This window comes from Chamaea fasciata, unplaced genomic scaffold, assembly GCF_029207755.1.
Source record: "Chamaea fasciata isolate MVZ Bird 193981 ecotype frontalis unplaced genomic scaffold, bChaFas1.0.hap1 SCAF_13, whole genome shotgun sequence".
In the NCBI taxonomy this organism is placed as follows: domain Eukaryota; kingdom Metazoa; phylum Chordata; class Aves; order Passeriformes; family Sylviidae; genus Chamaea; species Chamaea fasciata.
In genome coordinates, this window is record NW_027094098.1 from 6229864 (window position 1) to 6256322 (window position 26459).

Sequence of the window (26459 nt, forward strand, 5' to 3'; positions counted from 1 at the left end):
GCCTTTGTGCTTATTACCCTTCCTTACAGAGTTAAGAAAAAGACAGGAGGAAAAAAAAACCCAACCTTTTTCTCAAGTAAGTCTTGACCTAAATGCAAATCTGTTCAAGCAAATTCAGAGAGCTTTGATGCTGCATAAGAAGAGAAAGGGAAGGGGAGCAGCCTCTACTGCTATCAGAACAGATCTTCACTGCTGCGTAACAAGCAGGCAATAAAGCAAAAGCCACGGGAGTTTAAAGAGGAAGCTCAGCCAAAGGTCACCTGGCTGCTCCAGGTGCTTGTTATCAGAGCCTTGAAAAGAGGGAGGAAAGTGACACGAACTGATGGTAGCAACAGCAGGAAACAGGTGACAGAGCTAGGGGAGCCCTCTCCTCTCCTCTCCTCAACACTCGGCCTGCAGAGGGTCTTTACTACTGTAAAGCAAAGGGGCTGCAAAGCCTGGGCTCTGCAGTTGTTCAGGACACCAAGAGAAAATACTTCTGCTTCAGATTTGAAACATCTGCTAGGTAGAGAGTCAGAAATCACTGTTAATTGCAATACCCTGTTTTATTTGCTGCCTAGTCTTTACAGTGGATTTGTATTACTTTCATTGCTCATCCATGCAGCTGAAGGGCTGAGGGGAAGGGTGACAAGAGGATGCATGCAGAAGCACCAGAGGAATACACTGCTACTGCCTCTGTGGAGCTACAGAGTTCTTAAGCCGTCCAAGAGAGGGGGAGTAAAGGGAGCTAGTACATGCCTGCAGTTTCCAGAACTAGCCTAAAGGAGAAGGATTCAGGAGTGAGAAAACTTGGCAAGCTGGATCCAGCCAGAATACCATCAGCAGCTTTCTTGGCATCTACAAAGTTGTCTCTGACCACTTACATCAGTTCTAGTGTCTTAAGCCACTATAAGACCTTAAAATCTGTTACAGGAATGTAGATCAAACCTGGCTTTAAAATGTCTCCAGCACAGGTGGCTCAGCTGTGCTGATCTTGCTGACCAAGGCCAGGTGGCCGCTTTTAGTCCATGAACTTTCTCTGCTGGTGTCTGCAAGGGTGAGCAGAGTTCAGGCTTCACTGAACTCACAATTGCATCAACACAGAGCCCAAAGTGCACAAAAACTGGTGCTAGGAAAACACCAGCTGAGTTCACAGGAATGAAGCTGAGACCTTTGGGACATGGAATTCCTCACTCGTGGGGCACATGTCCAGCACCCACACCCAGCAGGGTTCATTGCCACACAGTCCCAGGTGCTGGGGCTGACCTGGCCAGGCCAGGTAACACTGCATGGTCCAACACCACCCATCTACAAAGCACGGTATTCCCAGTGCCATGGAAGCATGTTCCAGTATTCACCTCTCCCCATGGGGCTGCTTTCCAAACAACATTGATCACTGGGCTGGATCACATTTGGCCTTGACTTTTAAACCTCTAATCTTATGGAAAAGTTCTTTGTCCCAGAATTTCCGAGCTCTGCAGATTAGAGGAGGGTGTCAGTCAGACCCTGCTGAAGAGTATCAAGTATCCGTGGAAAGTGTCACATGGGAAAAACTAAAAGGATGAACACTCAGCCATGTTGAGAGCAGAGTGGGCAGGGGGACATCAACCTTTCCAGAGAAACTCCTGCTGACAGGAGAGTTTTGTCAACACAGGGAAGCAGAGAACTGCCCAGTCTTCCTTCTAAAGCTCTAAGCTCTCAGGAGCTTTGCATCTCCCAAAGACCCAGACAACTGCTTCTCTCCTTCCCACACACCATTCCTGCACATTGCAGAGAGGAATGGCAGGTGTGACCAGAGCAGACCACAGAACAACCCCAAATATCTGTTACATTTGCTGCCTTTACATGCTGAAGGGAAGGATGCACCTGTTTGCAGAACATCAGAGCAGCCTTTGTTCTAACCAGCATTAACTCTATGGCACCTACCTGACCATCTCCCCTGCAGCACTCTCCCCTCTGAACAGACTATAATTACTAAAGCTAGGCATTTCTGCAGGGAATTGAGCTGTGTGAGGGGAGAGTGGTTTTTTGTATTCCCAAGCCAGTTGAAGCAGGCAGAACCAGATAGTGGTGGGCCCACTGCCCAAACCAATTGCTTCCTTGCCCTTCCAACTTCTTATCCTCAGAGAGAGAAAGAAGCTCCTGGCTTCCTCTCTGTCCAGTGCCAACAGGAGCTCAGCCTTTGCTGCACCTCTTTGTGCTACCATGACCTGGCCACATTTGTGCTGGGACATCTGCCTTGCTGAGGCCACTAAAGGACAAGTGGGACATTAAAGACACAGAACTATGTAAGAAGAGAGTTTTCCACTGTTCAAATAGGACAGGACAACCAGAAAGGTTTACTGTTCAAACAGTTTATTATCAACTCTATTAGGTTGTGTCTATTTGACTTTATATCCACACTGTGCTCCAGGAGGCTCTGGAAGCATGGGAGCAGCTGCCAGTGGACATGGATGGGCTTCAGCAGACACCTGTATGTCCCTCCACACTGACCATCTGGGCTTCTGTAGGGGCCTTTCATCCAACCCCACTGCACACAGGGCTCTCTGTTTGAGGGCAGCTCTCCTTTTGCACGTTCCCAGCAGCCAGGGATGTGCTCTGTTGAAGCTGGGGTTATAGTAGTAGAGGATCTAAAACAAGGAGAAGAGTTAGTTGCTACTATTCCAAGACTGGAAAGACCCAAGCTACAAGAACTAGGATTCTGAATTGCAAAAGAGGAGCATGGCTAAGGAAAAGGATTTTGAGGGCCACATGGAACTTACAGCTCACGCTAAAACATTATGTCACCATCACCACAACAGAGGTTTGGCTCTCCTGGGGGCCAGTGCAGAAAAACTGCTTTTAAAAGCTAAATATCACTATTTCTCTGCAGCTTCAGTGCAGATGTGAGCAGGCAGGTAATCCCACGATCCTTGGATGCATTTGCTTGGCATTGGGCAGGTGCCACAGGGAGGTTTCAGATTTGGTACAGCAAGACACAGAGCAAAGACATTCAGAGAAATCAGATTACACTGAGTCTGTCCCTTAAATGAGTTCAAACTCAGCAGATCTCACTGAAATTTGTTATCTGCATTTGTACTAGTCAGAAAGACTCACTCAAACCTGCCTGAGCACAGACTGAAAAGAAAATAAAAACCAGACCACTGACTCCCATCCCCACCTCTGCTATGGCAAGGCCTTATTTGCTGTGAAGGTCCCTCTCTCCCCTCAGGTTATCATAAGTGTTGGTTGCTGTGCAGAGCAGCTGCTGTACCTGGCTGTGAGCAGAAGCTGCTGCTTCCTCTGATAGGAATTCAGGCAGGGAGGCAGATCTTTGGAAATCCCGCTGTACCTTGGTGAATCCATAGAGGTTCAGCTGGCGAATAACACTCTTGATGTGCCGTGTGTTAAAAACCCGCTGACAAACTCCCCTGCCCAGCACCTCCATTTCAAAGAGATCTTTGTTGATGGCCACACATTTTCCACCCTCACTCCACCAAATGGACTGAAACTGGTCACTTTCCAGCATTTTCCAAAGCTTCTCTGGAAAGCAGAGGGGCAAGAATCTATTGTCTTTGCCTGTGCTCTCACTGGAAACAGCAGGAGCTCCTCTGGTCTTGTGTCTGCCACTGCCAGGCCAGACATCCTGCTCATCCTCCATCACTTGTATGGCAGTGTCACAGGGCACAATATCCCCCTGTCCTGGAAGGCCAGGAGAAGGCATGCCAGCCCACTGCCCCAGTGCATCTGGAGCAGAAAGGGGTGGTGTTTCTGTGGGAATCAGCTCGCTTTTCTATTCTCACAGGTGGACTGAAGTTTCCCTCATTGGCCATCACCCTGCACAGCCATATCTCGTTCTCCCAGTCAGTGGGCAAAAGCCAACTGGCCATGGCTGACTGTGGGTTCCAATAAATGTTGTTTCTGTAAGCAGACACGTGTGTGTCCTGAGCAGGAGCTGGTGTGAACACCTCTTTCTCCATGCCAGCAGCAGCTCCCTGGACAGGCCAAAGATCTTGGCAGCTTCCTGAGGGGCAGCTTTCCTCCAGTTCCTCATCCAGGCACAGTGCAGCTGGGACTTCTTTTGTGGCCCACTCTTGGCTTGTAGCCTTACAGCACCTTGGGATGGTCAATCTTAAAGTTGGGCTATAACAGAATCAGAGAAGCTAGAAAGTGCAAAGGAGGAGAGTTATTTGTAACCAGTTCAAGCTTGGAAAACAAAAATACATAAGAACTAAGACTTTAGTCTTGGCCAAAAGCCAAACCTGGCTATTGGAGAAGATAGTTAGGGCAGTTTGAAACCTTAAGCTTGGGCTAGCTCAGATGTTACAATATGGTCCTTTTAAATGATAACCAGCCCTGGGTTTTCACCTGAGCAAGTCCACAGAGCTGTCCTGAAGGGCTGTGGGGAAGGAGAGGCCTAGGTCATGCTCGGCTGCTCCCAGGAGTGGTTCCCCAAAGAGCAGCAGGGACAGCTGCAGCCTGGGACATCCCAGTGCCCCATTTGGAAACCTTTCCAGCTGTACCCCTCTGACACCTGCAGAAACACCCTGGCAGTCTGCACCTTTTGTGATTCACTGGAGAAACACCTTACAAGCTCCCTGGTAATAAACTAGCCTTTCAATTGGCTCTGAAAAGTTCTGCCAAGCAAGAGGAAATGGTTTTCCTTGTTGAAACACATTGCAGCAAGCCTTTGTGTGGAGTAAATACTCTTCATGCCAGCAGGATTAATACAAACAACCTGCCTTGGTACCCAGTTCTGAGCTGCTGCTTGTCTCTTTCTTGCAGCCCCGTGTGAGGCAGTTTGGTTGCAGCATTCTGTGATCTCTGTAAGAGGGGAGGCTATTTCTGAGGTGACAGAGACCCAGCAGATGGTTGAGAGCCCAGAACAACCCCTGAGCTCACCTTGTTAGTACTGCCAGGTTGCTGTTCTCTAACAATCTGTTCTAAACACTGGCTAAGTTTGGAAACAGTGCTAAAAGCAGGCTTGTCATGGTCATGCCAATGAATGAAGAGCTTTTCAACAGAGGAGAGTCACCAGCAGCACAAGGGAGAAGTACAAACATGACTGTGTTTCCTCTATAGAATGGTTTATATCTAGGTGATATATAAATATCAACAAAGATATATCTTTGAATCCTTCAAACTGCTGCAACAGAGCTTTACTACTGTATTAAGGGCGGGAAAATTGCAGGATCAGAAGATATTTCACTGTCTAGCTCCAGTCTTTTGCAAATGGATGTGAATCCTCCATTCAAAACACAGATTCAACAAGCCAGCTCCTAACATGTTCTGACCCTTTAAAAGTGTCTAAATTCAGCTTTTGACTTCAACTTTATCTCCAGAAAATCCTCAGCAATTTAGGTTACTCCAAGAGCAAAGCTCTCCAAGCATTCATAGAAGCAAGGAACAGCAACATGTAGTTGTTGGCAGCAGGGCAAACCCTCTGGGATGAAGAGCCAGTGATCACAGCACCACCTCTCCCAGCTCAGCCTTCAGGAAGCTGGTGTGTTTTTACCTGTGAAAGCAGAGAGGGGAAGAAAGGTCATGGTTCTTACAGGAAGATGGACAAGTCAAAAAAAAAAAAAAACAAAACAGGGGGAGTGCTATAGCTGCAGTGAGTTTGGGGTGGGCTGCTTTGAGTTATCCTGAGGTATAGAAAAAGCCTGTACGTGTAGAAGTATCCTGCAACATTTCAGGTGTTCTCAGAAGAATTTATTTCCCACTGCAAGTCACCCATCTCTGCATTTCTTGCTTGGGTTTACTCCCTCTTGGAGAGCAGACACATTCCTCTACCTTTCAGCTCAATGCCAGGCCTGCAATGTGTCTCATAGATAAACCAAGCCCTGGCAAAACCAAGCACATTCTTGTTTAGCACCATACATTGACCCACTGATGAGTTCTTTTTTCATCATCCCCTGGAGATGTGGGCAGCAGCTGGAACCAGGATCCATGAGAGGAAGCAGCAGCATTTCAGGCATTTCAAAAATAGAAAGATCAAAAAAGTTAGGCTTGAACCAAGTGAGGCAGACAAAGCCCATAACCCTTGCCAGGAGGATGAGCAATGCAAACAGTGGATGCCTGTATCTGAAGGAGAGATTTTCCCCAGTCACAGAAGAGGAATATGTTTTAAGTAGCTGGCTTTTGGTCTTCTGTTTTGTTTACTTTACCAAAGACAAAACCAAAAGTGACGCCATACCCTGCTTTATTAAGTGCAGAAGGAAGCATCTGGGAACAGCGGCAAAACATGACAAAGTCCAGACCAGCCTAAACACAGACACGCACAAACCTTCCTGCTCAGCCTGCTGAATATGTAGATATTTATCTATTACAGCCTGCTACCACAGCTGAACATAAAATACCTGCTGGCCTTCAGGATGCTCCAAGCAGTCAGGAGGAGAACAGGGGGAACATCGCACTCAGCTGCTCTTCAGGGGTTGCTTGGTCCCTCAAATAACCATCGCTGCACAGAAGGAGCAGACCCTCAGCTGGTGGGAGCAGACCCCACAGCCTCAGCCATTCATGCTGGCTCCAGTTCAAGGGCTCTATGGCTACTGCCCAGTTGTCCAGCCCCTGGCAACTTCTAGCCTGTGCCTAGTAGAAGCTGAGGAGCAGAATGAGGAAGTGACCCTCTGAAACTTGTTCTGTGTGAGGGACTTCTCCACAGAACCAGCACAAGAAAGCATTGCCTGCCCAGGAAGTGCCACGCTAAACCTGGAGAATGGCCAAGCTCTGGTTCAAGCTGCCTGATTTGATCACAGAAGCCAGTACCTCTGCCAAGTGCAGGCACTGACTAAACACTGTTATAATTAGAGCTGAGGTGCCAGGCCAGTTGTTTCTAACTCCTGTTATTTTTATTATGTATCTTTCAGTATTTTGTGTTAACCTGAAGAGAGATGATGTCCAATTTCAGGGGGTAGGAGAACTTCATGCTAAGACCATCCAGTTTCGTTTTCCTACTCAGGCAGAGTGATCCAAACCTAGTGGTGCAAACATAGGTGCACCAAAAAGGTCCTAATTATAAGGCAAAGGGGTAGTACTTCTCTTGCTAAATCAACTTACTGAACAATTAGGGTTGGCAGCATTTAGTTCTGTCAAATTATCCCAAAGGTAATTATTCTAATCAGCAAACATTTATTAGAAATTGGAGAGGTACAGTAAAGGACCAGCAGAGGAAGGGATCGGCTGTTTCATCTGCAACTGTCCTGACCTTCAGGGAAAACTCTCTCTAGCACAACATGGTTGCCATAAATACTTACACCATGACAAAAGATGTCAGAAATGCAGGCTGTTGACATTACAGGATACTCAGCCAAAGCAAAACCGTATGGCTTTCAAACTGTGAATTTAAAGACCAGCAAGTTTAATGACAGTATAATATACTATCCTAGAGTTTAGAGGGCAGGAAAGTGCAGCTGACATTGAATACAAATATACTATTTTCTTTTAAGGAAGTTAGTTTCCAAATGACACGGAACTGTTCAACTCATTGCCAAGTTTCAGATCTAAACTAAGCAAGTTCATAAAAGTTTAAGAACTTTTAAGGCAGAGTTCACCAGAACTTTTATTCTTTTAATGATTAACCCTTTTTTTTTTTTTTTTTTTTTTTTTTTTTAATTCCTGGTCTAAAGCCTCTGGCTCAGGGGCTTGCCAGGGGCACAGTGTACACCAGCATCTTCATTTAGAGTCTGCTGCTAGCTGGATGGACATTTGCTCTGACTCACTTGAGACATACAGTCAGCCAAGACTGAAGTATTCAAGGCTCAGTGTTGTTTGTGCAAAAGCCTCATTTGGCAGTGTAGGATTTCACAGGCTCGTTTCTCAAAGTGTCTTCTCAGAGTGTTCAGTTCCCCCTTCGGTCTCCTGTGAGCCTGAAAAGACAGACCACCATCCCCAAGGAGGGCAGACAGGGTTGCTCTGCTTCTTGTTTGTAAAGTATTACAACACTGTGCAAGCAAATGGTCTAACCTTACATGAAAAGACATCTTAGATAAATCCCTTGCATGGAATTAATCACACTGATGTCGCAATCATGGGTGTCATGGATAAAAATGACCCAAAGAAGAGGAGGATGACAATTTTCCATCAGGGCTTATTTACTCTAATTATAAACAGAGATTCCCAGCTCTCTTAAGCTAAGCCAAACAACTAGCACCCACCTGTGGCCTGTTATCTTAGCTGAGGACTATGCTAGAGCAGATTTTCTGCCACAAATCTGGAATGGGCTGCCTTGATCTTACAACTTCAACAGCAAAAGCATAATTTTACTGTTACTGCTGAATATACCTTTCTTGTACAGTCACAGAAACATTTCCTTGCTACTCTATAGAGGTACCAAGGTAAAGGCCACTCTTATACCTTGTTCAGTGTGGAACAAAACTCTGCCTTGAGCTGAGCTGTAGTCTCTGCTGTGCTGGTGAAACCAGCATTCACAATGGGGTTCTGTGCTTAGACTGTGGAGAGGAAGCTTTAGCATTAAAAAATAAAATCATGAGTAACCACATTAAATTAAGTTGAACATATCTTTTATGCAACCCCTGTCCTTTCCAAGGGAAATGCACCTGTATGGATGTGGTGCTCTTACAGCTTTTGACTTAATGCTTTAATGCAGTAGGGGAGGTAGAAAGATGACACAAAGCTCACATTCAGTAAAATACCTTTGCAGCAGGAAAATCAAACCCTCTACATTGTAAAAACAAGCTGAGAGTCAGGTCATTGGGTTAGCAATTGATCAGGTAGACAACCTGAGATGAAATCCAGAGTGGTCCTGAGATGATATCCTGAGATGTCCTGAGACAACCTGAGTGGTTTTCTTAGGAATGGGTGAGTACTTACAGAGATTGTGCAACTGCTGTGCCTGTACTTTGCAAACACAGCCTGATGTCCAAACAGCAGTGTCTGTAACAGCCTGACTCTGTGTTGATATCATTTGTATGCACTTTGTAAATAAACAAATAGTGACTCACAAGTGACAGGCTTGGAGAAACCCAGGGCAGGGCTTATAGCACAGGCTAAATCATCACCCTCGCATCTGTCCAGACACACAGTACAGAATGGGCCTGGTTGCAGCAGGGCAACACCACAGTGGCAGTAACCCTCACTGCCAAGGCCAAACCCTCGCTCCAACAGCTCAGTGACATTTGGCCTAACTGGCAACAGCAGCTCTGGCCTGGCAGGATATCCCTCAAAGGTGGACATTCACACTATATGCTCACCCAAAAGCACCTCTTTCCCCAGCACTGCCTGTGCCATCCACCCTCCAGAATGCAACACTGAATTAGCACTGGGCAAGTGAAAAAAAGTACAGAAGAGACAGACAGAAATTAATGTTTAACCTTTTCCTGCCTTACACTACTGGCAAATAGCTGCAAGCAATCCAGAAATTTTTTTTCCACTCATTCAGCTTCTACTTGGTGAGCAATTTTCTTTCCTCTGCCGTGCAAAGAGTTCCATCAACAGCAGATCTAAGGAAACCAGGTCCCTCATGGATTTAGTATTTGGATAATTAATTTCTGGTTTGTTTTGGGGGTTTTTTTGGTGTGTTTTTTTTTTTCTCATGGCTGCCAGGGTTCAAGTCTGCTGCAGCTTGTTTCTTGGTCAGTGGATGGCAAGGTCTCTAACAACTGGCTTTGTGGTTTCAGAGATCTCTTCGGAACCTTTAAAAGCTTTACTGTTCTTTGAGCTTTTCAGTGAACTGAAGCATGGCCACCACGTTCAAAGCTGCTGGCAGGCAGTTAGCACAAACACAGTACAACAGTGTGCCCTCATGGAGTTCAGCTTGAAACAAAAGGGAAAGGAAGCCAAGAGCAAATCATATCCTAGCCTAGCAAAAATCCTTTAAAATACAAGAGAATTGCAAAACCAAATCTGGAAAGGCACCGAATCAGAAGATTCTTATTTGTAGGCTCATCTCCTCAATTCTTAGATATGTAGCCTGAACCTCCAAACCAAAGAACTTGAACAGTCATGATTTAGTGACTGGATCTCCAGCCCTGAACACCCAGAGTGTAGGGAAGCTCTTCAGTCCAAGTCTCCTTCTCCTATCACCAATAGTTGCCAGCCACAACTGCCTGGCATAAACCCTCCTGTCACAAAATGAGAGTCAGTCCTTTATCCCTGCAGCCCATCAATGTGCAGGACTGCCTGGTACTGCTGGAGAAGTTGGACATGAATGGATGGCTGATTCATGCTGGGACACTGGGCTATTTTCTTGTCCCCCCAGCACGATCTCACCCAGCACAAGAGAGCTGTGAAACCAGTTCCTTGCACGGTCCCACTCCACTGGGCTGAGCAAACCAGAGATGTCAGAGGCTTACTTGAAGGCTGTGATCCCTTGTCTGGTTGTAATTAAGTCACCTCCTAGGGAGGGTGTCCTGCCTGTTTTACCCAGCAGTGTCTGGGCAGGGCTGTGCAGGGACAGAGACAGAGGCTGCAAGGGCCCACTTTGCAGGCTGCAGAAAGAGCAGAAACATGCTAAGACCATCACACTGAGGTTCCAGCAGCCTAATCTTGCCTCCTTACCTCCCTCAACCTGCATCCAGAGGTGCACAGCCACCTCCAAGTCCTCCCTCTCTTGCCCAGCAGGGCTCAGCTGTGCTCCTCACTCATTCCTGCCCTGGGCAGGCCAGGTCTGTGCTGGGGCCACTGCACCACCCCAGAGGTTGAAGATCTGAGCACTGACAGCAGGTGTGCAGGAAAGAACAACCCCAGGTTGCTGAGAGCTCACTGCAACACAAACAGCCAAGGTGGTTTATTTCTTCAAGCACCCTTTACTTTGACATTAATTCAAATTAGTAGTTGTTTCATCCACAGTACAACTGAAGCTTCCAAGACAAGTAACTGGTGGGACAACTACTTGCTAGCAGCCCAAATCATTACCCAAGACTCAGGCTGGTGTTTTCTTCCAAGACCCTCCATGTTCCAGTACAGCTCACCCACTGCCCACAAATTTTACAACATCTGAGGCTACAGTAACCGTTAAACTGCTGTTCATGGTTCGGGCAAAAAACCTACATTGAACAATACCAAAACTTATCTTGATATTAGCAAAGCAAAGTTGAGCAAATGGGAGATGTGCTCTTGCAACAGAAAGCTGTGCAGAGCCCCAGGCCAGGCAGAGTGCTGTCAAGGCCTCCATGTAAAGGGGTCAAGCCCAAGGGGCCCCTGACCTCACCTCTTATCCAGACCAAACCACACACTTCCCAAAGAGGGGCAAGAACCCCAGACTGCTGGCACAGGTCCTGACCTGGCTTCCAGCACCTCAGGACTAGTTTACGTCTGGACAGTAACACCCAAGTTTCCCTCAGGAAAGCATTCCTGTTGATTCCAGCACCAGGTTGCCTTGTTTTCCATTTAAGAACCTGACTGGACACTCCATCTTACTAAATTTATGGCCTCACCAACTTCTGAAGACAATGAGAGACACACACAAGTAAGTTCAATTAACCAGTGGCTCAAAGGATTTTCTCACAGACCAATCATCCTTTACTTAAGCTCCACAATTTCATGGCAACAAGCCCCAAATAGGCTGGAGATGTTTGGAACAGGAGGTTCTTCCCGGTTACCACACAATACATATTTTTCCTGGGTCACTATTTGTTGCCACAGTCATGCTGAGAACAGCACTGTTCCCTGTGGCACAGTGGATTCAATTTATAATAAAACCAAAAGGAGAAAAAATAGGGCAGCTTTGACAAGATCTGCTTGACTCACCCCTGCTGCTTTGTTTAATATTGTTGTAGAATTGCTCCATGCAGGGAGCAATTTAGAAAAAGCTTGATGAGGAAAAGCTTGCGATAAGGAAAGCTCATCTGCTTTCCTTTAGAGCAGCTGCCTGCCCAGGACAGATGCACTTGTCACATATGTGGAGATGGCTCATGCATACTAAAGGAGCAACCATTCAGAGTAACCACACATTTATGGGACAGTTTCTAATCAAATCCTTCCTCCAAGTACAGATAACAAGCTATCCTCAACACTCTACCACAAGTACCTGACAGCTCCAGCACTCTGCTGTCTCCAACACACAGCAGCCTCACTGTGCAAGGACCCACCAAGCCAGTGTGACAATCCCAGCCTCAGGGCACCCATCCCCTGCTAAATCAGAAAATCTTGTGCTAGGAATGTACCCTAATCCTACATCTTGACTGAGACTTCCAAGCTGTGTGCAGTACACTGGCAGATCACGTGGCAGTGCCTCTAGCTAAGACACATGCCTGCTGCCTGCTTCCTTAATGCTCTGCTCCATGTGAGCTCACAAAGCATGGGAGACGTCCTGTTTCTGCAGGTGAAAAAAATGTCATTCTGTTCAAAATTTCATTGCTGTGTTGCTTCCTGCATTGTCTTCTCCAGACTGCTGTGGTGTGATGGGACAAGGACTGCCTACCCTTGGGTGAGACAGTGGGAGCGCTGGGATCTGCAGAGACCTCTTCAAATATTAAATAGAAACCACCAAGATCAAAACACTGAAGAGGAAGGACAGTCCAGTCACAGACAGATCTGTTTTGTCAAGCCAGCACAGCACATGCTGGTATAAAGCAAGGAGCAAAGGCTGCAGGAGGCTGTATCTGAAACAGAGTGAGCAGCCCTGCAAGAACCTGTGAACTGTGAAAAAGTCAGTGCACCTTCAAGCACCTTCAAAAGGTGGTGCCAGGAGCCTCCTGCAGCTGGAGAGGCTTCAAACACTCAGCTCTAGCCTGGGTGAATGGGGAGGGGACCCAGCAAACAGCAAGGCAGATGCAGGCAGAGATACCTGCTCACTGCACAACCCACCTCCCCACACATCTTTTCATTGCCAAAAATGCAGCATACTGAAATCTCATTTTACAATTACAAGATTGCGTTGTCTCACCTTGATTGAGTGAAACCTTTGAGTAATTTTAACTTCTCCTGTCAAACCCAGCTGTCTCAAAAACGTGGTGTTTCTACATATTTGAAGGGAAAGAGAAATTCCATAGTGAGCAGGGAGAGAGGGGAGCTACATTCCTGCACCTGCCAAGAAAAAGCTGCAGGTCTCAGCTGCCTGCTGGCTGGCCTGCCTGCTGACATTCCCAAGTGAGAATCAGCCAGGGCACAGGGTGTCTCCCACTGAACTGATATTTAGTGGGTGATTTGGGAGAGAAGTGAGCATACTGAGGGATACTAAGATTAACTGCATTAGAGGCAAGTACGAGTGAAGTTGGACTTCACCAAACCTCTTGTGCACAGAGCAACATGTCCCTTGCTTAGGTTACAGTCAGGAGTTTATGCTAAGGGCTTTCTCTTTTCTCAGTGGGTATCACAAGGTGTCAGCTCTGCTACAAGCATTGTGGAGCAGCCCCAGGGTAATGGCACCAGTACAATACTGAGATGAAATTTGGTTGAGGTCCCAGCTTTACTTTCAGCATCCAAAGGCATTTACTTGCTCTGTGTCCCCTTTTCACCCCAGCAGAACAGCTGTGTCCCAGCAGGAACTGCTCCTCCAGCAACATGGCACCAGTCTCTGCTGTGCAGACACGTGACCAAGGTAAAGACCAGCAGAAACCACCTCCTCTTTACCAAAACCAAGCCCAAGGAAGTCAATAAAGGACAAACAATCCTGAACCACTAAAGTCAAGTTTCTATTGCCTAACTTAATGCACTGTCCCCCATCACAGGGCACACTGTGCTTGCTTTCAGGGTATCACATATCCCTACAGTCTCAGAGCTTCCCCTCTCCAGCTGCTCTGCCCAGGTGGGTGGAAGAACAAGCTATTCTGCCTGCCACCTCCCCCAGAAAAACTTTTCTTGCTTTTCCAGAAAGAACTGCTGTGTGGAGGATTCATCCTGGATTTCTCCTACTTTTGAAATTGTTTGGGGCTGTTGTTTTTTTTTTTTTCCAGTTGATGCTGACCTACATAATAAGCAGGTCACTGGAACACGAGAGATGTTTTTCAAGGCAGAAGAGAAAAACCAGGCAGCTCCCCCTCCACACGGGCTTCTGAGGACAAAGTGCTGCTTCCCTGGGGTCCCACTCTGCAGCCTCCTTCATGCTCCTCCGTCCAAAACCAGCAGGAGCTGCTGGGATCCCACTGGGGATATGGACAGACCCTGAGGAGAACATCAGGCTTGTTAAAGCTCCGTGGGGAACTGAGAGGAGCTTCAGGAACACAAACCTCCCTCACGTGAACAGTACACATGTGCAGTGTGCAGTCCCTGTGCACGAGGCTGGGAGCTCATGCAATGGCCTGGCTGCGTGGGACTCAACCCCATGGGCAAGGCAAGCTCTCACCAAATCAGCAGCAACAGGAGGGAAGGAGAGAGCAAGAAGATCCCTGTGGTGCAGACCCCTTCCCAACAGAAGGAAAGATTGGGATGTAGCAGGTCTGCAGAGCACAGGAACACAGGACTGAGACATTGCCAGCTGGAAGAGTGCTTGCCCTGAAAATCTGGCAGGTGAAAAGCAGGGTTAGAAGAGCTTGAACTCAATTTATTTCTCAAGCTCTAGTCATCATTGCTGCTTCTTTATGGGGAGCATCCCTAAGGGCTTGCCACAATAAAGCACAAACTAGAAATGAGAAAGATTTGAGTAGCCAAGAGAAGAGAGGCCCTGGAATATCCTTTCAGTATCCATATGGTTTAAGGTATGGCAGCATGGAACTGCACTGTCTCAGAATGTTGTCTCCAGCACCATCCTCCCTCATCTTGATCTCTCCCCTGCTCCCGAACAGGAGAGATCCCTGTGAAAGGTAAATCTCAGCATACTCAATCCCAACACCCACTGTGGCATTGCAAGCAGGAAGCAGCGAGTTACCTACCCACAGGTAAAGCAGGGATCTATTAGAGAAATTAATGTAATGTGATCCTGCCTGGGGCTCAGAGTCAGTCCCAGAAGGATACACAGAGTGAGTAACCAGAGCAGGCAAGGGTAAGAAGCTCTCTCAAACAGCCTGATGGCTCAGAGAGCTCCAGTGACAACAGTGCAAGTCTGGTAACTAGGTCACAGTTATGATCCTTAATTAATCCTGAAGAGACCCCCATCTGCCATGGGGAACATGCCATTAAGCACAGAAGCAGGCCAGGGGTAATGCCAGACCCCAGCCAAGCAGCAGCTGCTTTGCCCAGCCTGCTCCCTGCCAAGTTTTTAGCCAGCAGGCACACCAGGCTCTCCCCATCTCCCCTGAGGAAGTGACAGCAACCCAGAGCCTGTTCACAAGCCCCTGCCCAAACCACACTGACATAATCCATGACACAGGGGAGAGATGAGATTGGAAACAGACCAGGGCAGGCAGACATGAGGCTCCAGCAGAGGAGCTGTACCAAATCCTGATGGACAGCTGAACCCTGGATCCCTGGGCTGTGCTTCACCTGCAACCCTGCTTTTCTCCTCTACACGTCCCTGTGCTGGGTGGGGTGTGCTATCCCAAGTCACTTCTTCCCACAACTCCTCTGGGAGAAGCTAAGAGATACCAGCTTCTCTGCTTGGGCTGCCTCAGCTTGCACAGAGGCAGTCACAGCCCTGGGTGCTGCAAAGGGGCATCAAGTGTAGAAAAGGGCCTGACACTGCAGCTGATGCTAGGAGAGGGCACATGCTGGCAAAGCCAGGTTGTTCACTTGGCAGAAAGAGCTGGCCCTGATCATGACAGTGGAGATCCCATCTACCAACAGGAAACAGAGACTGACTGAGGGCACGGGCATGGACAGCTGGCACTGGGGAGAGCAGTCTAGGTAAATCTCATGTGCCCTGGCCTCTACAGCTGGTTGTGTTTTGCTTCTACACATGATCCATATGAATGTCTTGATCTGCTTAAACCCACTGGTGACAGGGAGGTAAGACGAGATAATGCTGATTGGGTTTTCAAGCCCTGCTTCTGCTACCTGAGCAATTAAAAAGCAGCCACTGTCAGCAAAAACAGAGACACCAGCGCAGAGTACTCAGTACAGAACTTCTGAGGACTCAGCACAGAGCAGGAGCATTAAAAATAGCTGTTTCAGAGGAGAAATGGGTGGCTAATAAGCCCTACACTGACAACTCTTGGGAGATGGCGGCAGCTTAGTATTAAAGCCATGTCTCTGGGGACCCTTATTAAGGTGTCACTTGTGCTCACTACCATCCCTAAAGGCATTGTATTCCCCAACATGCACAACTGACAGCATGCCAGGGAACAGACACAATTAAACCAGGACAAGTAGAAAGGAGAAAAGCTGCCAAGTAAACATAAAACAGTATTTTTACCCAAGGAAACTTGGAAAAGCAGAAGAATCAAATTTACAGTATATGCACCATCACTGTAGACATGCACTGTTCTCTCTCATCCAAGTGCAGCAGGGTGAGGGGCTGTACTACTGTGAGATCATTGCATGAAAACTGGGTCACTGGCTATCAAACCCAAGAGATAGTGCCAGGACTTTGGGAAGGATGCACTGAAATCGCTTCTTCCAATTAAAATATGAGCTTAGGAAGCATCTCTAGTTTATTTGCTCTTGAAATTAGAGCTTTAAATTTCAATTACTTGCTCAAAATCTCAGTGTTCTTCATGGTAAATAATTCTGACAGCATTTTTACTGTGGAGGAGATAGGCAGTTTTGGGAACAAAGCTGAAGTAAACACAGGAAGGATAGGCACCCTTACAAGACAGAAGTATAGAGAACACAGACCTCACAGAACAATCCATGGTCGCAAACGCTCACAAGTGAACTTAGAGCTTGCCCCCATCACACCCCCCGAAGAACAGCACAGCTGTTTGCTGTGCCAAGCACCAGCCTCTTCTCTAACTCTTCCAGTCAAAGTGCAAGACCAGGCGCTACACAAGCCCTGAAGATCCTTCTGGATTTCAGCACTAGAGAGCACAAAGACCCAGAAGGTTTGCACATCTTCACTCATTAGAACTGTTGGCTCCTGTTTAGTGGTTGAAATGGTGGCTGTCCCCTTTCTCAGGCACCCCACCCTCCACTACAGTGGCTCCTTCCTGATGCAGGTTGGAGAGGATGAACATCTGCTCCATATCAGAGCCTGGCCAAAAGTGTGCATTGCCCAGCATGGCATCTCTCCCCAAAATTACTTCTTGCAAGATATTGTTGCCTCACAAAATTCAGCTTGACAACAAAACACAACCTCACACCCACCTGGACACAGAGATTGCTCAGCACACTCCATCACAGGCAGAAAAATTAACCTTTAAGTAGTGAATGGGCCGTGGAAAAACACTGCAAAGCAATCCAACCACCCCTCTACTTGTTAAACACTGCAATAGTATATCATCTGTGCTGTATTGCAGACTTCACAGTGCCAAAGAATTACAAAGAAATACAAAACTGCCATCAGGGCTTTTGGGGAAGCAGTTCAGCCACTGCCAGCAAGAGCCTTGTGCAGTGGAACTAATTTGAAAGTTTTCTGGTGCTACTGATGGCTGGAGAACCATCAGTTATCCTTTGCCCCAAGTTCCCTCTCCACACAGAGCCACCACCTCTCACTCTCACAGGACTCAATACTTCCTCCCTATGTGACCAATCATCCTTGCCAGTGCCTAGAGGGGGTCTTACAACAGGTCACCTGGAATAACATTGAATTACTTTTATTTTTTATTAATTAATGCATTATTAAATTTCACAGTGAAAATACAATGTATCTTTTTGAGAACATGAATTCTGAATTACTTTTTCAAGTTAAACTTTGAAGCAGAGACTTTTCAAGACTAGAGGTCTTTTAAAAAGAAAAGATAAGGAAATACGAAACTAAATCATCAGAACTACACCCCAGTTTTCCTAAAAGCTTGTGGGATGTCTGCAGGAATTTCTGGGTTGCAAGTCTGAAGAGACTATTAGATTATCTAATGTATATAAAACTCCATAAGATTAACAGAGCTCTCTATAAAATCACAGCACACAGGTCAATCCCTTGATCCATCACTAGTGCTAAGCCAGCAGTAACCCTCCACTCTCCCTTGGTTTGCTCTTACAGTCAGTGCCACATGAGAAACGAGGCACAGAAGTAAAGAGAATGACTTAACCTCGGGTTTGTATTTTTGCTATTTCAGTCTTGTGTCAGTAATGTCTCAGCTGATCCCTCTCAACCTTTTTGTTATGTTATGTAATGTTTCACTTCCATCTCTTTCTAGAACATTCTCTGGAATCAGTTTTGATTTTCTTTGCCCAGGGCTGGGACAAGATGCATTTCCATGCCTCACTCCCAATTAAGCACCGAGATTCCTGAAAAGTAGACCTTAAAAGCCCTGAGTTCTTTACCGCATCTCCTGGAGACACAAGAGCAACACATTTTCCCACCATTACTACCTCCCCAAGACAACACAACACAACTAGGTTTGCTCAGCACACCAAGCCAGACACCGCTCACTCCTTTGAGTCTCTAGTCCCATAGATCTCAGCTGGAATGATGTTCAAAGTAGCTGCAGAACCATCAGGTCTAACAAAGCAATGCAGACAAGGCTACCAGCAGGGTCACAGTAACCTAAGAAACCTCCCAGTCCAGCTGTCCTGACATCCTCACTCGCCCTGCTCCTAGTACCGCCTGTGCTTGGCACACAGAGCGGCCTGAGAGCCTTCAAAGTAGAGTCCAGAGCTTTGCATGACTGAGGCTGTTTGTAAGACAGTGCACACAGAGCACCTGGCAGCTTTTGGGAGAGCTCAGTACAAAAGCAAACAAGGAATGGAAGCCTTGCATACTCCAATAATCTCAATACGTCACAGAGTTTCTCTGATCTGCAGCTTTCAAGTTCAGATTTGGAGATATGATGTGCTAATTTCCTCCCTTAATGTTTCAGCACAAGGCCCCTTCTTCCCTGTAGCTGACACTCGTCTCATTTTAATACCTTATCACCACCCTCTAACTTCTTCTGTAATCTTCAGTGCATAAGGAGGCGTATGTCTTGCATCTCACAAGTTAAGCAACAAGAGCTATTGCAAAACAGCACAGCAAATGCCATGGCCATGCACAGCAAATGCCACACTGGGAGGTGGAAGCATTTGGAGTTGGACCCCAAGAAGGCTGTAAGTTTTTCCTTCCACCTTTCTGGTGTATACACAGGCTGTGGTGTTACACAGACTCTTCCACTCACAGCAGATTTTGGCTCTGTGAGGTTTTGTACCTCGTGTTACCACACACTTTCATGCAATTTTCATGTCTGGAAAACCTCTGCTTAAATGTGAGGCATCCTTCTGCTCTACTGCTTCACCACTTCACCTCAACCCTTTGGATTATTTCTTGCAAGGAGCTAATTCTGACTGTACAACTATAGCATCTAATATTAACTATAACGACTAATTCTAAAACTGTAAAGTTTTCCATTGATGGAAACAATGACAGATCAGAACTGCCTTACACTTTACTCTGTTACTGCTTGCCTTCTCCAAGACAACTCTTAAAACTGTCTCACAAGCAGCAATACCTAATGCTATGGAATAACTGGATAAAGGAGAAAAGCCACCCAGGTAACAGAATTCTATTGCCTCACTGGGTACTCATTCATGGGATAACACCTACACAGAAAAGCCCAGCTCAGCTCTAGTCAGGAGCAGGATTTTTTCCCACCTTCTCATGTCATCAGCAGGTATTTCATTCTGAAATGCTACTCCTTACTTCACTGATCTCTGCAGAAGAAATTATATTACCGGATGCAGAAAAGAAGAACAAGCCTTTGCTGAGACAAACCATAAAAATGAGCCTTACTAGTAAGTGTACTGTGACTATTAGGACTTCACTGGGTGCCTTTATCCCTATTCCCAGGCTGAAAAGGCAATCTTACTTGGACTGCCACACCTGGGAACAGAAAGGCAGCAAGTAAAGACTGCAGGAAATAGTACTGGTTAAAAAACTGTCCAGACAGGGAATCTCCATTTTGATAAAAAAGGACATCAATTTATACAAAGGATTTCACTTCCTGTGCCAATCTGAGTCTGTGGTGACTGGGAAGCATTGAGGGCAGTTTTATTATGCTACTGCCTTCTCAGGTGTCCATGGCAGGCCCATGGGACAGGTAGACAAGTCAGAGAGATGATTTTTGGTCGTGATTTAACACCAGTAGACACCAAATCCCCACACAGCCCCTACTCAATTCCCACTCTCTGTCAGATGGGGGAGATAATCAGAAGGGTGAAAGTGTAAAAGCTTGTGGGCTGAGATGAAGTCAGTTCAATAACTGAAAGAGAGGACAAAAGTAACAAAGAGAAAACAATTGCTTACCACCAACTGACTGATGTCCTCCCAATCCCTGAGCTATGACAGCCACAGTCAATCTCCACCCTCCCAGTTTAACTGCTGATTTTGATGTCATATGGTGTGGAATATCCATCTGCTCAGTTGGCGTTGTCACCTCCCAAATTCTTGTGCACCCACAGCCTACTTGCTGGCAGGGCAGTGTGAGAAACAGAAAAGCCCTTGACACTGCACAAGCACTGTCCAGCAATGACTGAAACATCCATCTGTTATCATTGCTGTTTTCATCAGAAATCCAAAGCACAGACTATACAAGATGCTATGAAGAAAACTAACTCTATCCCAGCCAAAACCAGCACATTTTTAGAGGACAAGAGGAAGAGAACAAGGTATGCTCCTTGCTTTCTAGCAATCTTCTTGACAGAAAACTCCTAACATTGACATTGCTTTAAGGGAGAGAGCCCATAGGCTCCAGCACAGCATTTTTCATGGCTATGGGTTGATTTCTTGTTTTCAAGGACTTGGACAATCCACCTTCTGCTTTGACTTCCACCTTCCTGCCAAAGCCCACAGCAGCATAGGTATGAGCAGCACTAGGGGCTCTCACTAGAGATACCTGGTACAGCAAGGATGCTTTACTACATAAGCATTACTTGAGTGTCTTTCTGGGCCTCAAGTGTTTAAATTCAAAGAAGAGACACACACTTCTCTCCTCTGACAGCTGTCCTTTCTGTATAAAGAGAAGCAGACTGTTTACTTAAATCCTTTCTGGAAATCCCAGTTCTAGATTTCTACAGAGAGCTCTGACTAAAGATCCAAGTTCTTTCCCCACCCTCTCACACCTTCAATACTGGAAGTAATTGAATTCACATTTTTAAGCTATTTCTGCTCTCTGTTGAGTAGACTTCAAGCTCCTAAACTGGATGTAGAAGGTGCTGTCTCTGCCTGAGTACCTAATGAGGAGAAGTGAGGGCTGAGATATGCAAGAAAAATGATAGGCTGAATAACTTCCATAACCATAACTAAAAGTATACTGGTTGGGGTCTACTGGTTCTTTCTAAGAGAAGGAGGAAAACTCTGTGAGAGAGGAGGAAATGAGGGTGTGGAGGCAAGTCATGGCAAGTGCAGCAAAGCTCACAGTAGCTGGAAGGATTAGTGTATCATTTCCTGCCATGTGCTGCACAAAGCAAGACAAACTCAATAATGCAAGATGAAAAAAAGGTTATTACGTGATTTTCCACATCTGAAGCAACTGGAGAGATGTCAGGGGGATATTCTGGACTTAAAATAAGCCACTGCTGTATGTGTTATTCAGCTGGGCTGTGGACTGCAGCAGCAGTGTGGAGTGGTGCACTTCAGTAGGACAGCAAGGTACCTTATATGAGGGTGGCAACAGCTTCCACTGCCAGCACCGAGCCTGACTCATGCCAGGAAACCAAACTCCTCCACATCAATGGGCAACTCCTGGGGCCTGGCAGACAGGAAATGTGTTCTGACCCAACAGCCTTGTGAGGGCCCACCAGCAGTCCATGAATTTTAAGAGCTCCATTACAGTAGGAAACAAAACAACTCACACTTGTTTGTATGAGATAGGTATAGATCTTCCCTGGCCTGTGTCAGTGAGAAAGGGGTGCTGCTCAGCCACTCTGCAACACGAGCCTTATCATCCAGCAGCTCCTCCAGCTTGCTCAAATTCTCTGCTGCTTAGAGGGTCCAAGAAAGAAATGAGATTTCCTGTTCTGTCATGTAAAGAAGACACTGGCCCCAAATCAGGAAACATGTTAAAAGAAATTCAGCATGGGAAGAATTATCACTATGCAGCTGCTCTAACAAGCCTCCAATTTTGCCTTAAAAGGTAAATAAACTAAATCCTCCCTATGAACTGCTGGTCTCAGGACCGGAGGTGGAAGTTCTCAGATGAAGCCTGGAATCTGAGTCTGGATTAAATCCAGATGTCAGGATCACACCCACTTCCTTGGAAAATTCAGATCTCAGTATAGACAGGGGTGTGTGCATGGGGAGGGGGAATTGTTTTTCTGGCCTCCCCTCTCTGACACTGACTGGATGGGAAAAGATCAGGAATCTGCACAGCCCTGACTTCAGAAGTGGGCAAAAGGGATGAGATGTAACTAATTATGGCACAGTCATAGCCTTTCATTTGAACAGGCTGAATGCAGAGGGGCTCTGACCCTTGCTTTACTGCTAAGTATCTAAACATTCTCTTCAAAGCATAAAATTCATGAAAATTCTATGAAAGGAGCTACCAGCAGACAAATGCAAGGGCAGATGAATGCTACAAACCTGTGAACCAAGTTCTGTTTCCAGGAATATTGCGGCAAACATGCTTGAGAGAAGAGGGATGGGAGGGAAGTGTTCAAGGTAACTTACACCTGACCCTACATGGTAAACCAGCAAGATGGGAAGAGACCATCTTCACCAGCAACACTTCATAGACATCTGCAGACATCAACTTGGTCTTGTGGCAGGGCCTATTTTCCCCTTTCAAATTCCCTACGAGAAGCACTTTCTGTGGCTTCTCACCCACCATCCAAACTGCAGGAATTTAACCCTGTTTTCCCTTAACCTTTAATTAGCTAAGAAACTGACAGATCATCAGTACAGAATGGGCTTTAGAAAACTCAAATCAGCACAGGCTCTCAGGATAGCTCAGAGTCTTCCCTTCTCTTCCTCTGCCACTACAACACACAGGCCTTTCAGGCAGATTGAGCTTCCTCTGCTCAATCCATCTGGTCTCAGGAACCAGCTCAAAAGGCTGCTCCAAAACACAGATACAGCAAGGAACTACTCACCTTCTGACCTAAATTTTATCAGGGCCAGCTGAATAAGTTTCTTCTCACACCAGTGCTATCTCCTCTGCTTAAACCCTTTTCCTCCTTTATTACGTTACTCTGCCCTTTCTGTACTGCCAAGCAGCCATTCCTTCTCCCCTGCCTGCTGTACCTGCTGCCTTCTCCAGTCTAAGCCTGCTTTTTCTCTCTCAGGATGAGCTCCCTGTTCCCTCCTGGGCTGTCACACTCCTGCAGTGTGACAAATAGCATTTGTGTGGCACCTCATGCCAGTTTCTCCCGAGCCCTGTAGGATGTCGGTAATACATCGCCACAATTAACATCCTTAAACACCGTTTAATTAATCCACTGAAGCCCTAAGAAATTTTAATTAACAGCAGCTTTATTAGTATTTACTTCACCTTCAACATGTAAGCTCAGGCAGTATTTCCAAAGGTGGGACACTGGCAGAGCAATTGACAAGGCACCCTTTTCCCAACCTCTTCCTGCGCTGTTGCTCCCAGAGCTCCCAGCCAGCTCTGCACTGACAAGGACGGTTCCTTCAGCAGCCCTTCAAGATCAGGGTCAAGTTAATGTAATTCTGTTGCTCTGCGCAATTCCTGTCATGTACAAGGTTAAATAAATTCACCAAAATCAAGCTTTAAAAGAAGTGTTATTACAGTGTTTGATTAACAGCACAGATTGGAGGGGAGTGTGACGGGAAAGCCGAGAGTTCTGCCCCATTTGGAGATCTCCGTATCGTAGCCAAGGTCACCGTGTCTCAGCTGCCAGCCTTGAATGATGTTTGTGTAAAAAAGCAGACGCTCTTCAGGCTTCACATGCACTTCTGAATACAAACCCACAAGTCTCTGAATTCCAGCAACCAAGCAGACTGATGTACTCCAGCCCTCAACCCTACAACATGGCAAGACGCTGCTGTTCAGATTACCAGGATAAAGAAGGATTATCAGATTTCTGAGGGATCTAACCTGCTGTGGCAGGTGTCCAGGCAGACAAGCTCTGCAGCCTCTTGCAGCAGATTTGCGCTCATTTGCACAACACCTTTCTCTGGTGCCTCTTACAATAAAACACACATACCCTCTGAGCTAAGTATCATGGACAATTGCTAAGGCAAAAATAGGAGGAGAAAGAAAAATACACTCAACATACTATAAATCAAGCTTGTTGGACTTGATTCCTGTTGCTAAACTGCAATTAACCTCAGGAGCACAGGAGTGATCCCTTAGGCCCAGACACTTTAACTGTGCTCTACAGACACTTGTCAGGTATCCACAAGTTAGAATGCCATGATGCTCCCTCAATTTTTAGAGTAACTGATGTGATATAGAGCATTCAGTCAAATGCTGATGCTCCAGGGAATGGGGGCAACAGTAACTTGAAATACAGATCAGATGTCTCTAAACTTCAAGCACTAATTAACTATTATTTTTTATTATTTTTAAATACTTGAGGCACGTAACACTAGCCAAAATCCAGTTGTGGGGGAAATAAAAAACAAAAATAAATTCTTCAGGAGCAACTGAACTAATAACTCAAAACAATGTCCCGGTAGTACCAAATGACCAGGACTCCTGCTTTCATAACTGCTACAGAGGCTGAGGTCAAATACCACTGCCCTACTTCACCATTTATCTATGGAACAAATTAAAACTAGCGTATATCTGGTTTAACAATGCCAATGGTGCATTACTGACAAATACTGAGTTAAGATCTGAGCACTGAGACTTCTTAAATAACACTGTCTTAAATTTCTAATATGCGATCTGTGCTTAAAACACACCTACTAAAGCCCTACTAAAACCCGAATCCCATATCCCACCTTGTAAAGCCCCAGCTAACTTTTTCAGGGTTTTGTAAGTAGTACATGAGGGCAGAACTCCCATTTCCTGCCTCAGAGCTTAGTAGCACACTGGAGCTGACACCAAATCTTATATTTGACTATGAAGTTTTCCTCCTGACCAACTTATTTAGATCCCAAAGTTTACAAACTGCATGCAGCATCCTCAAAGCGAGTCAGGGGTGAATAAAAGAGGGCCAGGCAAAAAGCTTGCTGGTTGTCCCCCCAGACAACTCCCTCTGACAAAGGAGCTGTCTAAAGATTAATCTGCAATATCTAAATGCTAACCAACACTTTGAGAAGTGTTTTTTATAGCCAAACTTGTGTTCAGCAGCCACAGTCCTACACAGGCTTTGTATTTCTCTAGTCACGCTACACAGAGCATCTTCTAGTAACTACACAATGTAACTTCATGCAAAGCAAGAGCCAAGAGTGACCTTTAAGAAAGCTCTCCTCCTAACTCCACACCTGTTACAAAACCCACTCGTGCCCCAAAGTGCCCAAGACAGCTCTTGGCTCTCTACCCAAATCCTGTCTTCCGTGAAATTGTTTCACAAGATGAGGGAAAAAAATGCGTCGTCGTTTTTCCTTCTCCATTCTTTGCACACTTGAGCAGTCAGTGCTTACAGGAAGTAGGACTACTGTGGTTTGAATGGCCACAAACATAAGGAGAATTCCTTTTACCATTACCCCACACACCAAATCCCTTGTAAGCAAACAAGCTTTAACGTCCATTGCAAACCAGAGAACGAAGGGTTCAATTTTACTTGTTGCTGTTGTTATTTCCTTCAAAACCCGGCAACAAACGCAATGGTGAAAGTCTGAGCATCACCTACAAAGGAGCTGTTAGATTCATACCATCTGCAGGAAAAGTAAGAGGAGCTCAGGATCCCACCACCACCACCTGAGCCCCCGGGCATGGGCTCTGCAGGGAGTCAGAGGTGCGTTTAGGAAGAAGACACCAAGACGCGTCCGAGCAGCGCTGGATTTCCCCCAGGGCAGCTGACTCAGAGCTCGCCTTTTCTCACGAACGGTGACTCCCAATCTCCTGTCCTGGGGGCAAGGGACCCCAAACCTTCTGGGAAACAAGCACTGCACAGCCTGGGGCTCTGGAGAAACACAGGGCAGCGCTTCCCGCTCGGACCATGCCCACACAGGCCCCGCTAAGGGCCGCCTGCCCCCATCCCCTCACAGACCCCCAGCAGTGCCCGAGCCCCCTCCGCACCCTGACAGCGCTGGGGCAGCGGCTCAGCCTCCCCCACACCCTCACAGCGCCCCTATTCCCCATGGCGTCCCCACCCACTCCAGCCCCTCAGGAGCCTCAGCGATCTCTCCCTATCCTCGAAACGCCTCCAGCCCCTCACAACCCCTCGGAGGGCCCTCCATAGAGCCAGGACGCCTCCAGCCCCTCGGAGGGCGCTCCGTACACCCAGGACGCCTCCAGCCCCTCGGAGGGCGCTCCGTACAGCCAGGACGCCTCCAGCCCCTCGGAGGGCGCTCCGTACACCCAGGACACCTCCAACCCCTCGGAGGGCGCTCCGTACAGCCAGGATGCCTCCAGCCCCTCCCAGCCCCTCGGAGGGCGCTCCGTACACCCAGGACACCTCCAACCCCTCGGAGGGCGCTCCGTACAGCCAGGACGCCTCCAGCCCCCCACAACACCCAGAGCCGCCGGGCGCCGCCCACGGTCCCTCCCCGCGCCTGCGCGGCTGCAGCGCGCCTGTGCCGCGAC

The 26459-nt window shown here is 46.9% G+C and overlaps 1 protein-coding gene across 1 annotated transcript in view; it reads right to left on the reverse strand.

Annotated features, from left to right (window-relative positions):
• The window catches only part of POC1A (POC1 centriolar protein A), a 55044-nt gene extending 50683 nt beyond the window's left edge, over window positions 1-4361 (reverse strand). The window contains exon 1 of the mRNA XM_066195521.1: window positions 3233-4361. Within this exon, the coding sequence (XP_066051618.1) occupies window positions 3233-3682 (450 nt within the window). The 5' untranslated portion in view covers window positions 3683-4361. The remainder of the gene's footprint in view (window positions 1-3232) is intronic.
• Window positions 4362-26459: the final 22098 nt, after the last annotated feature.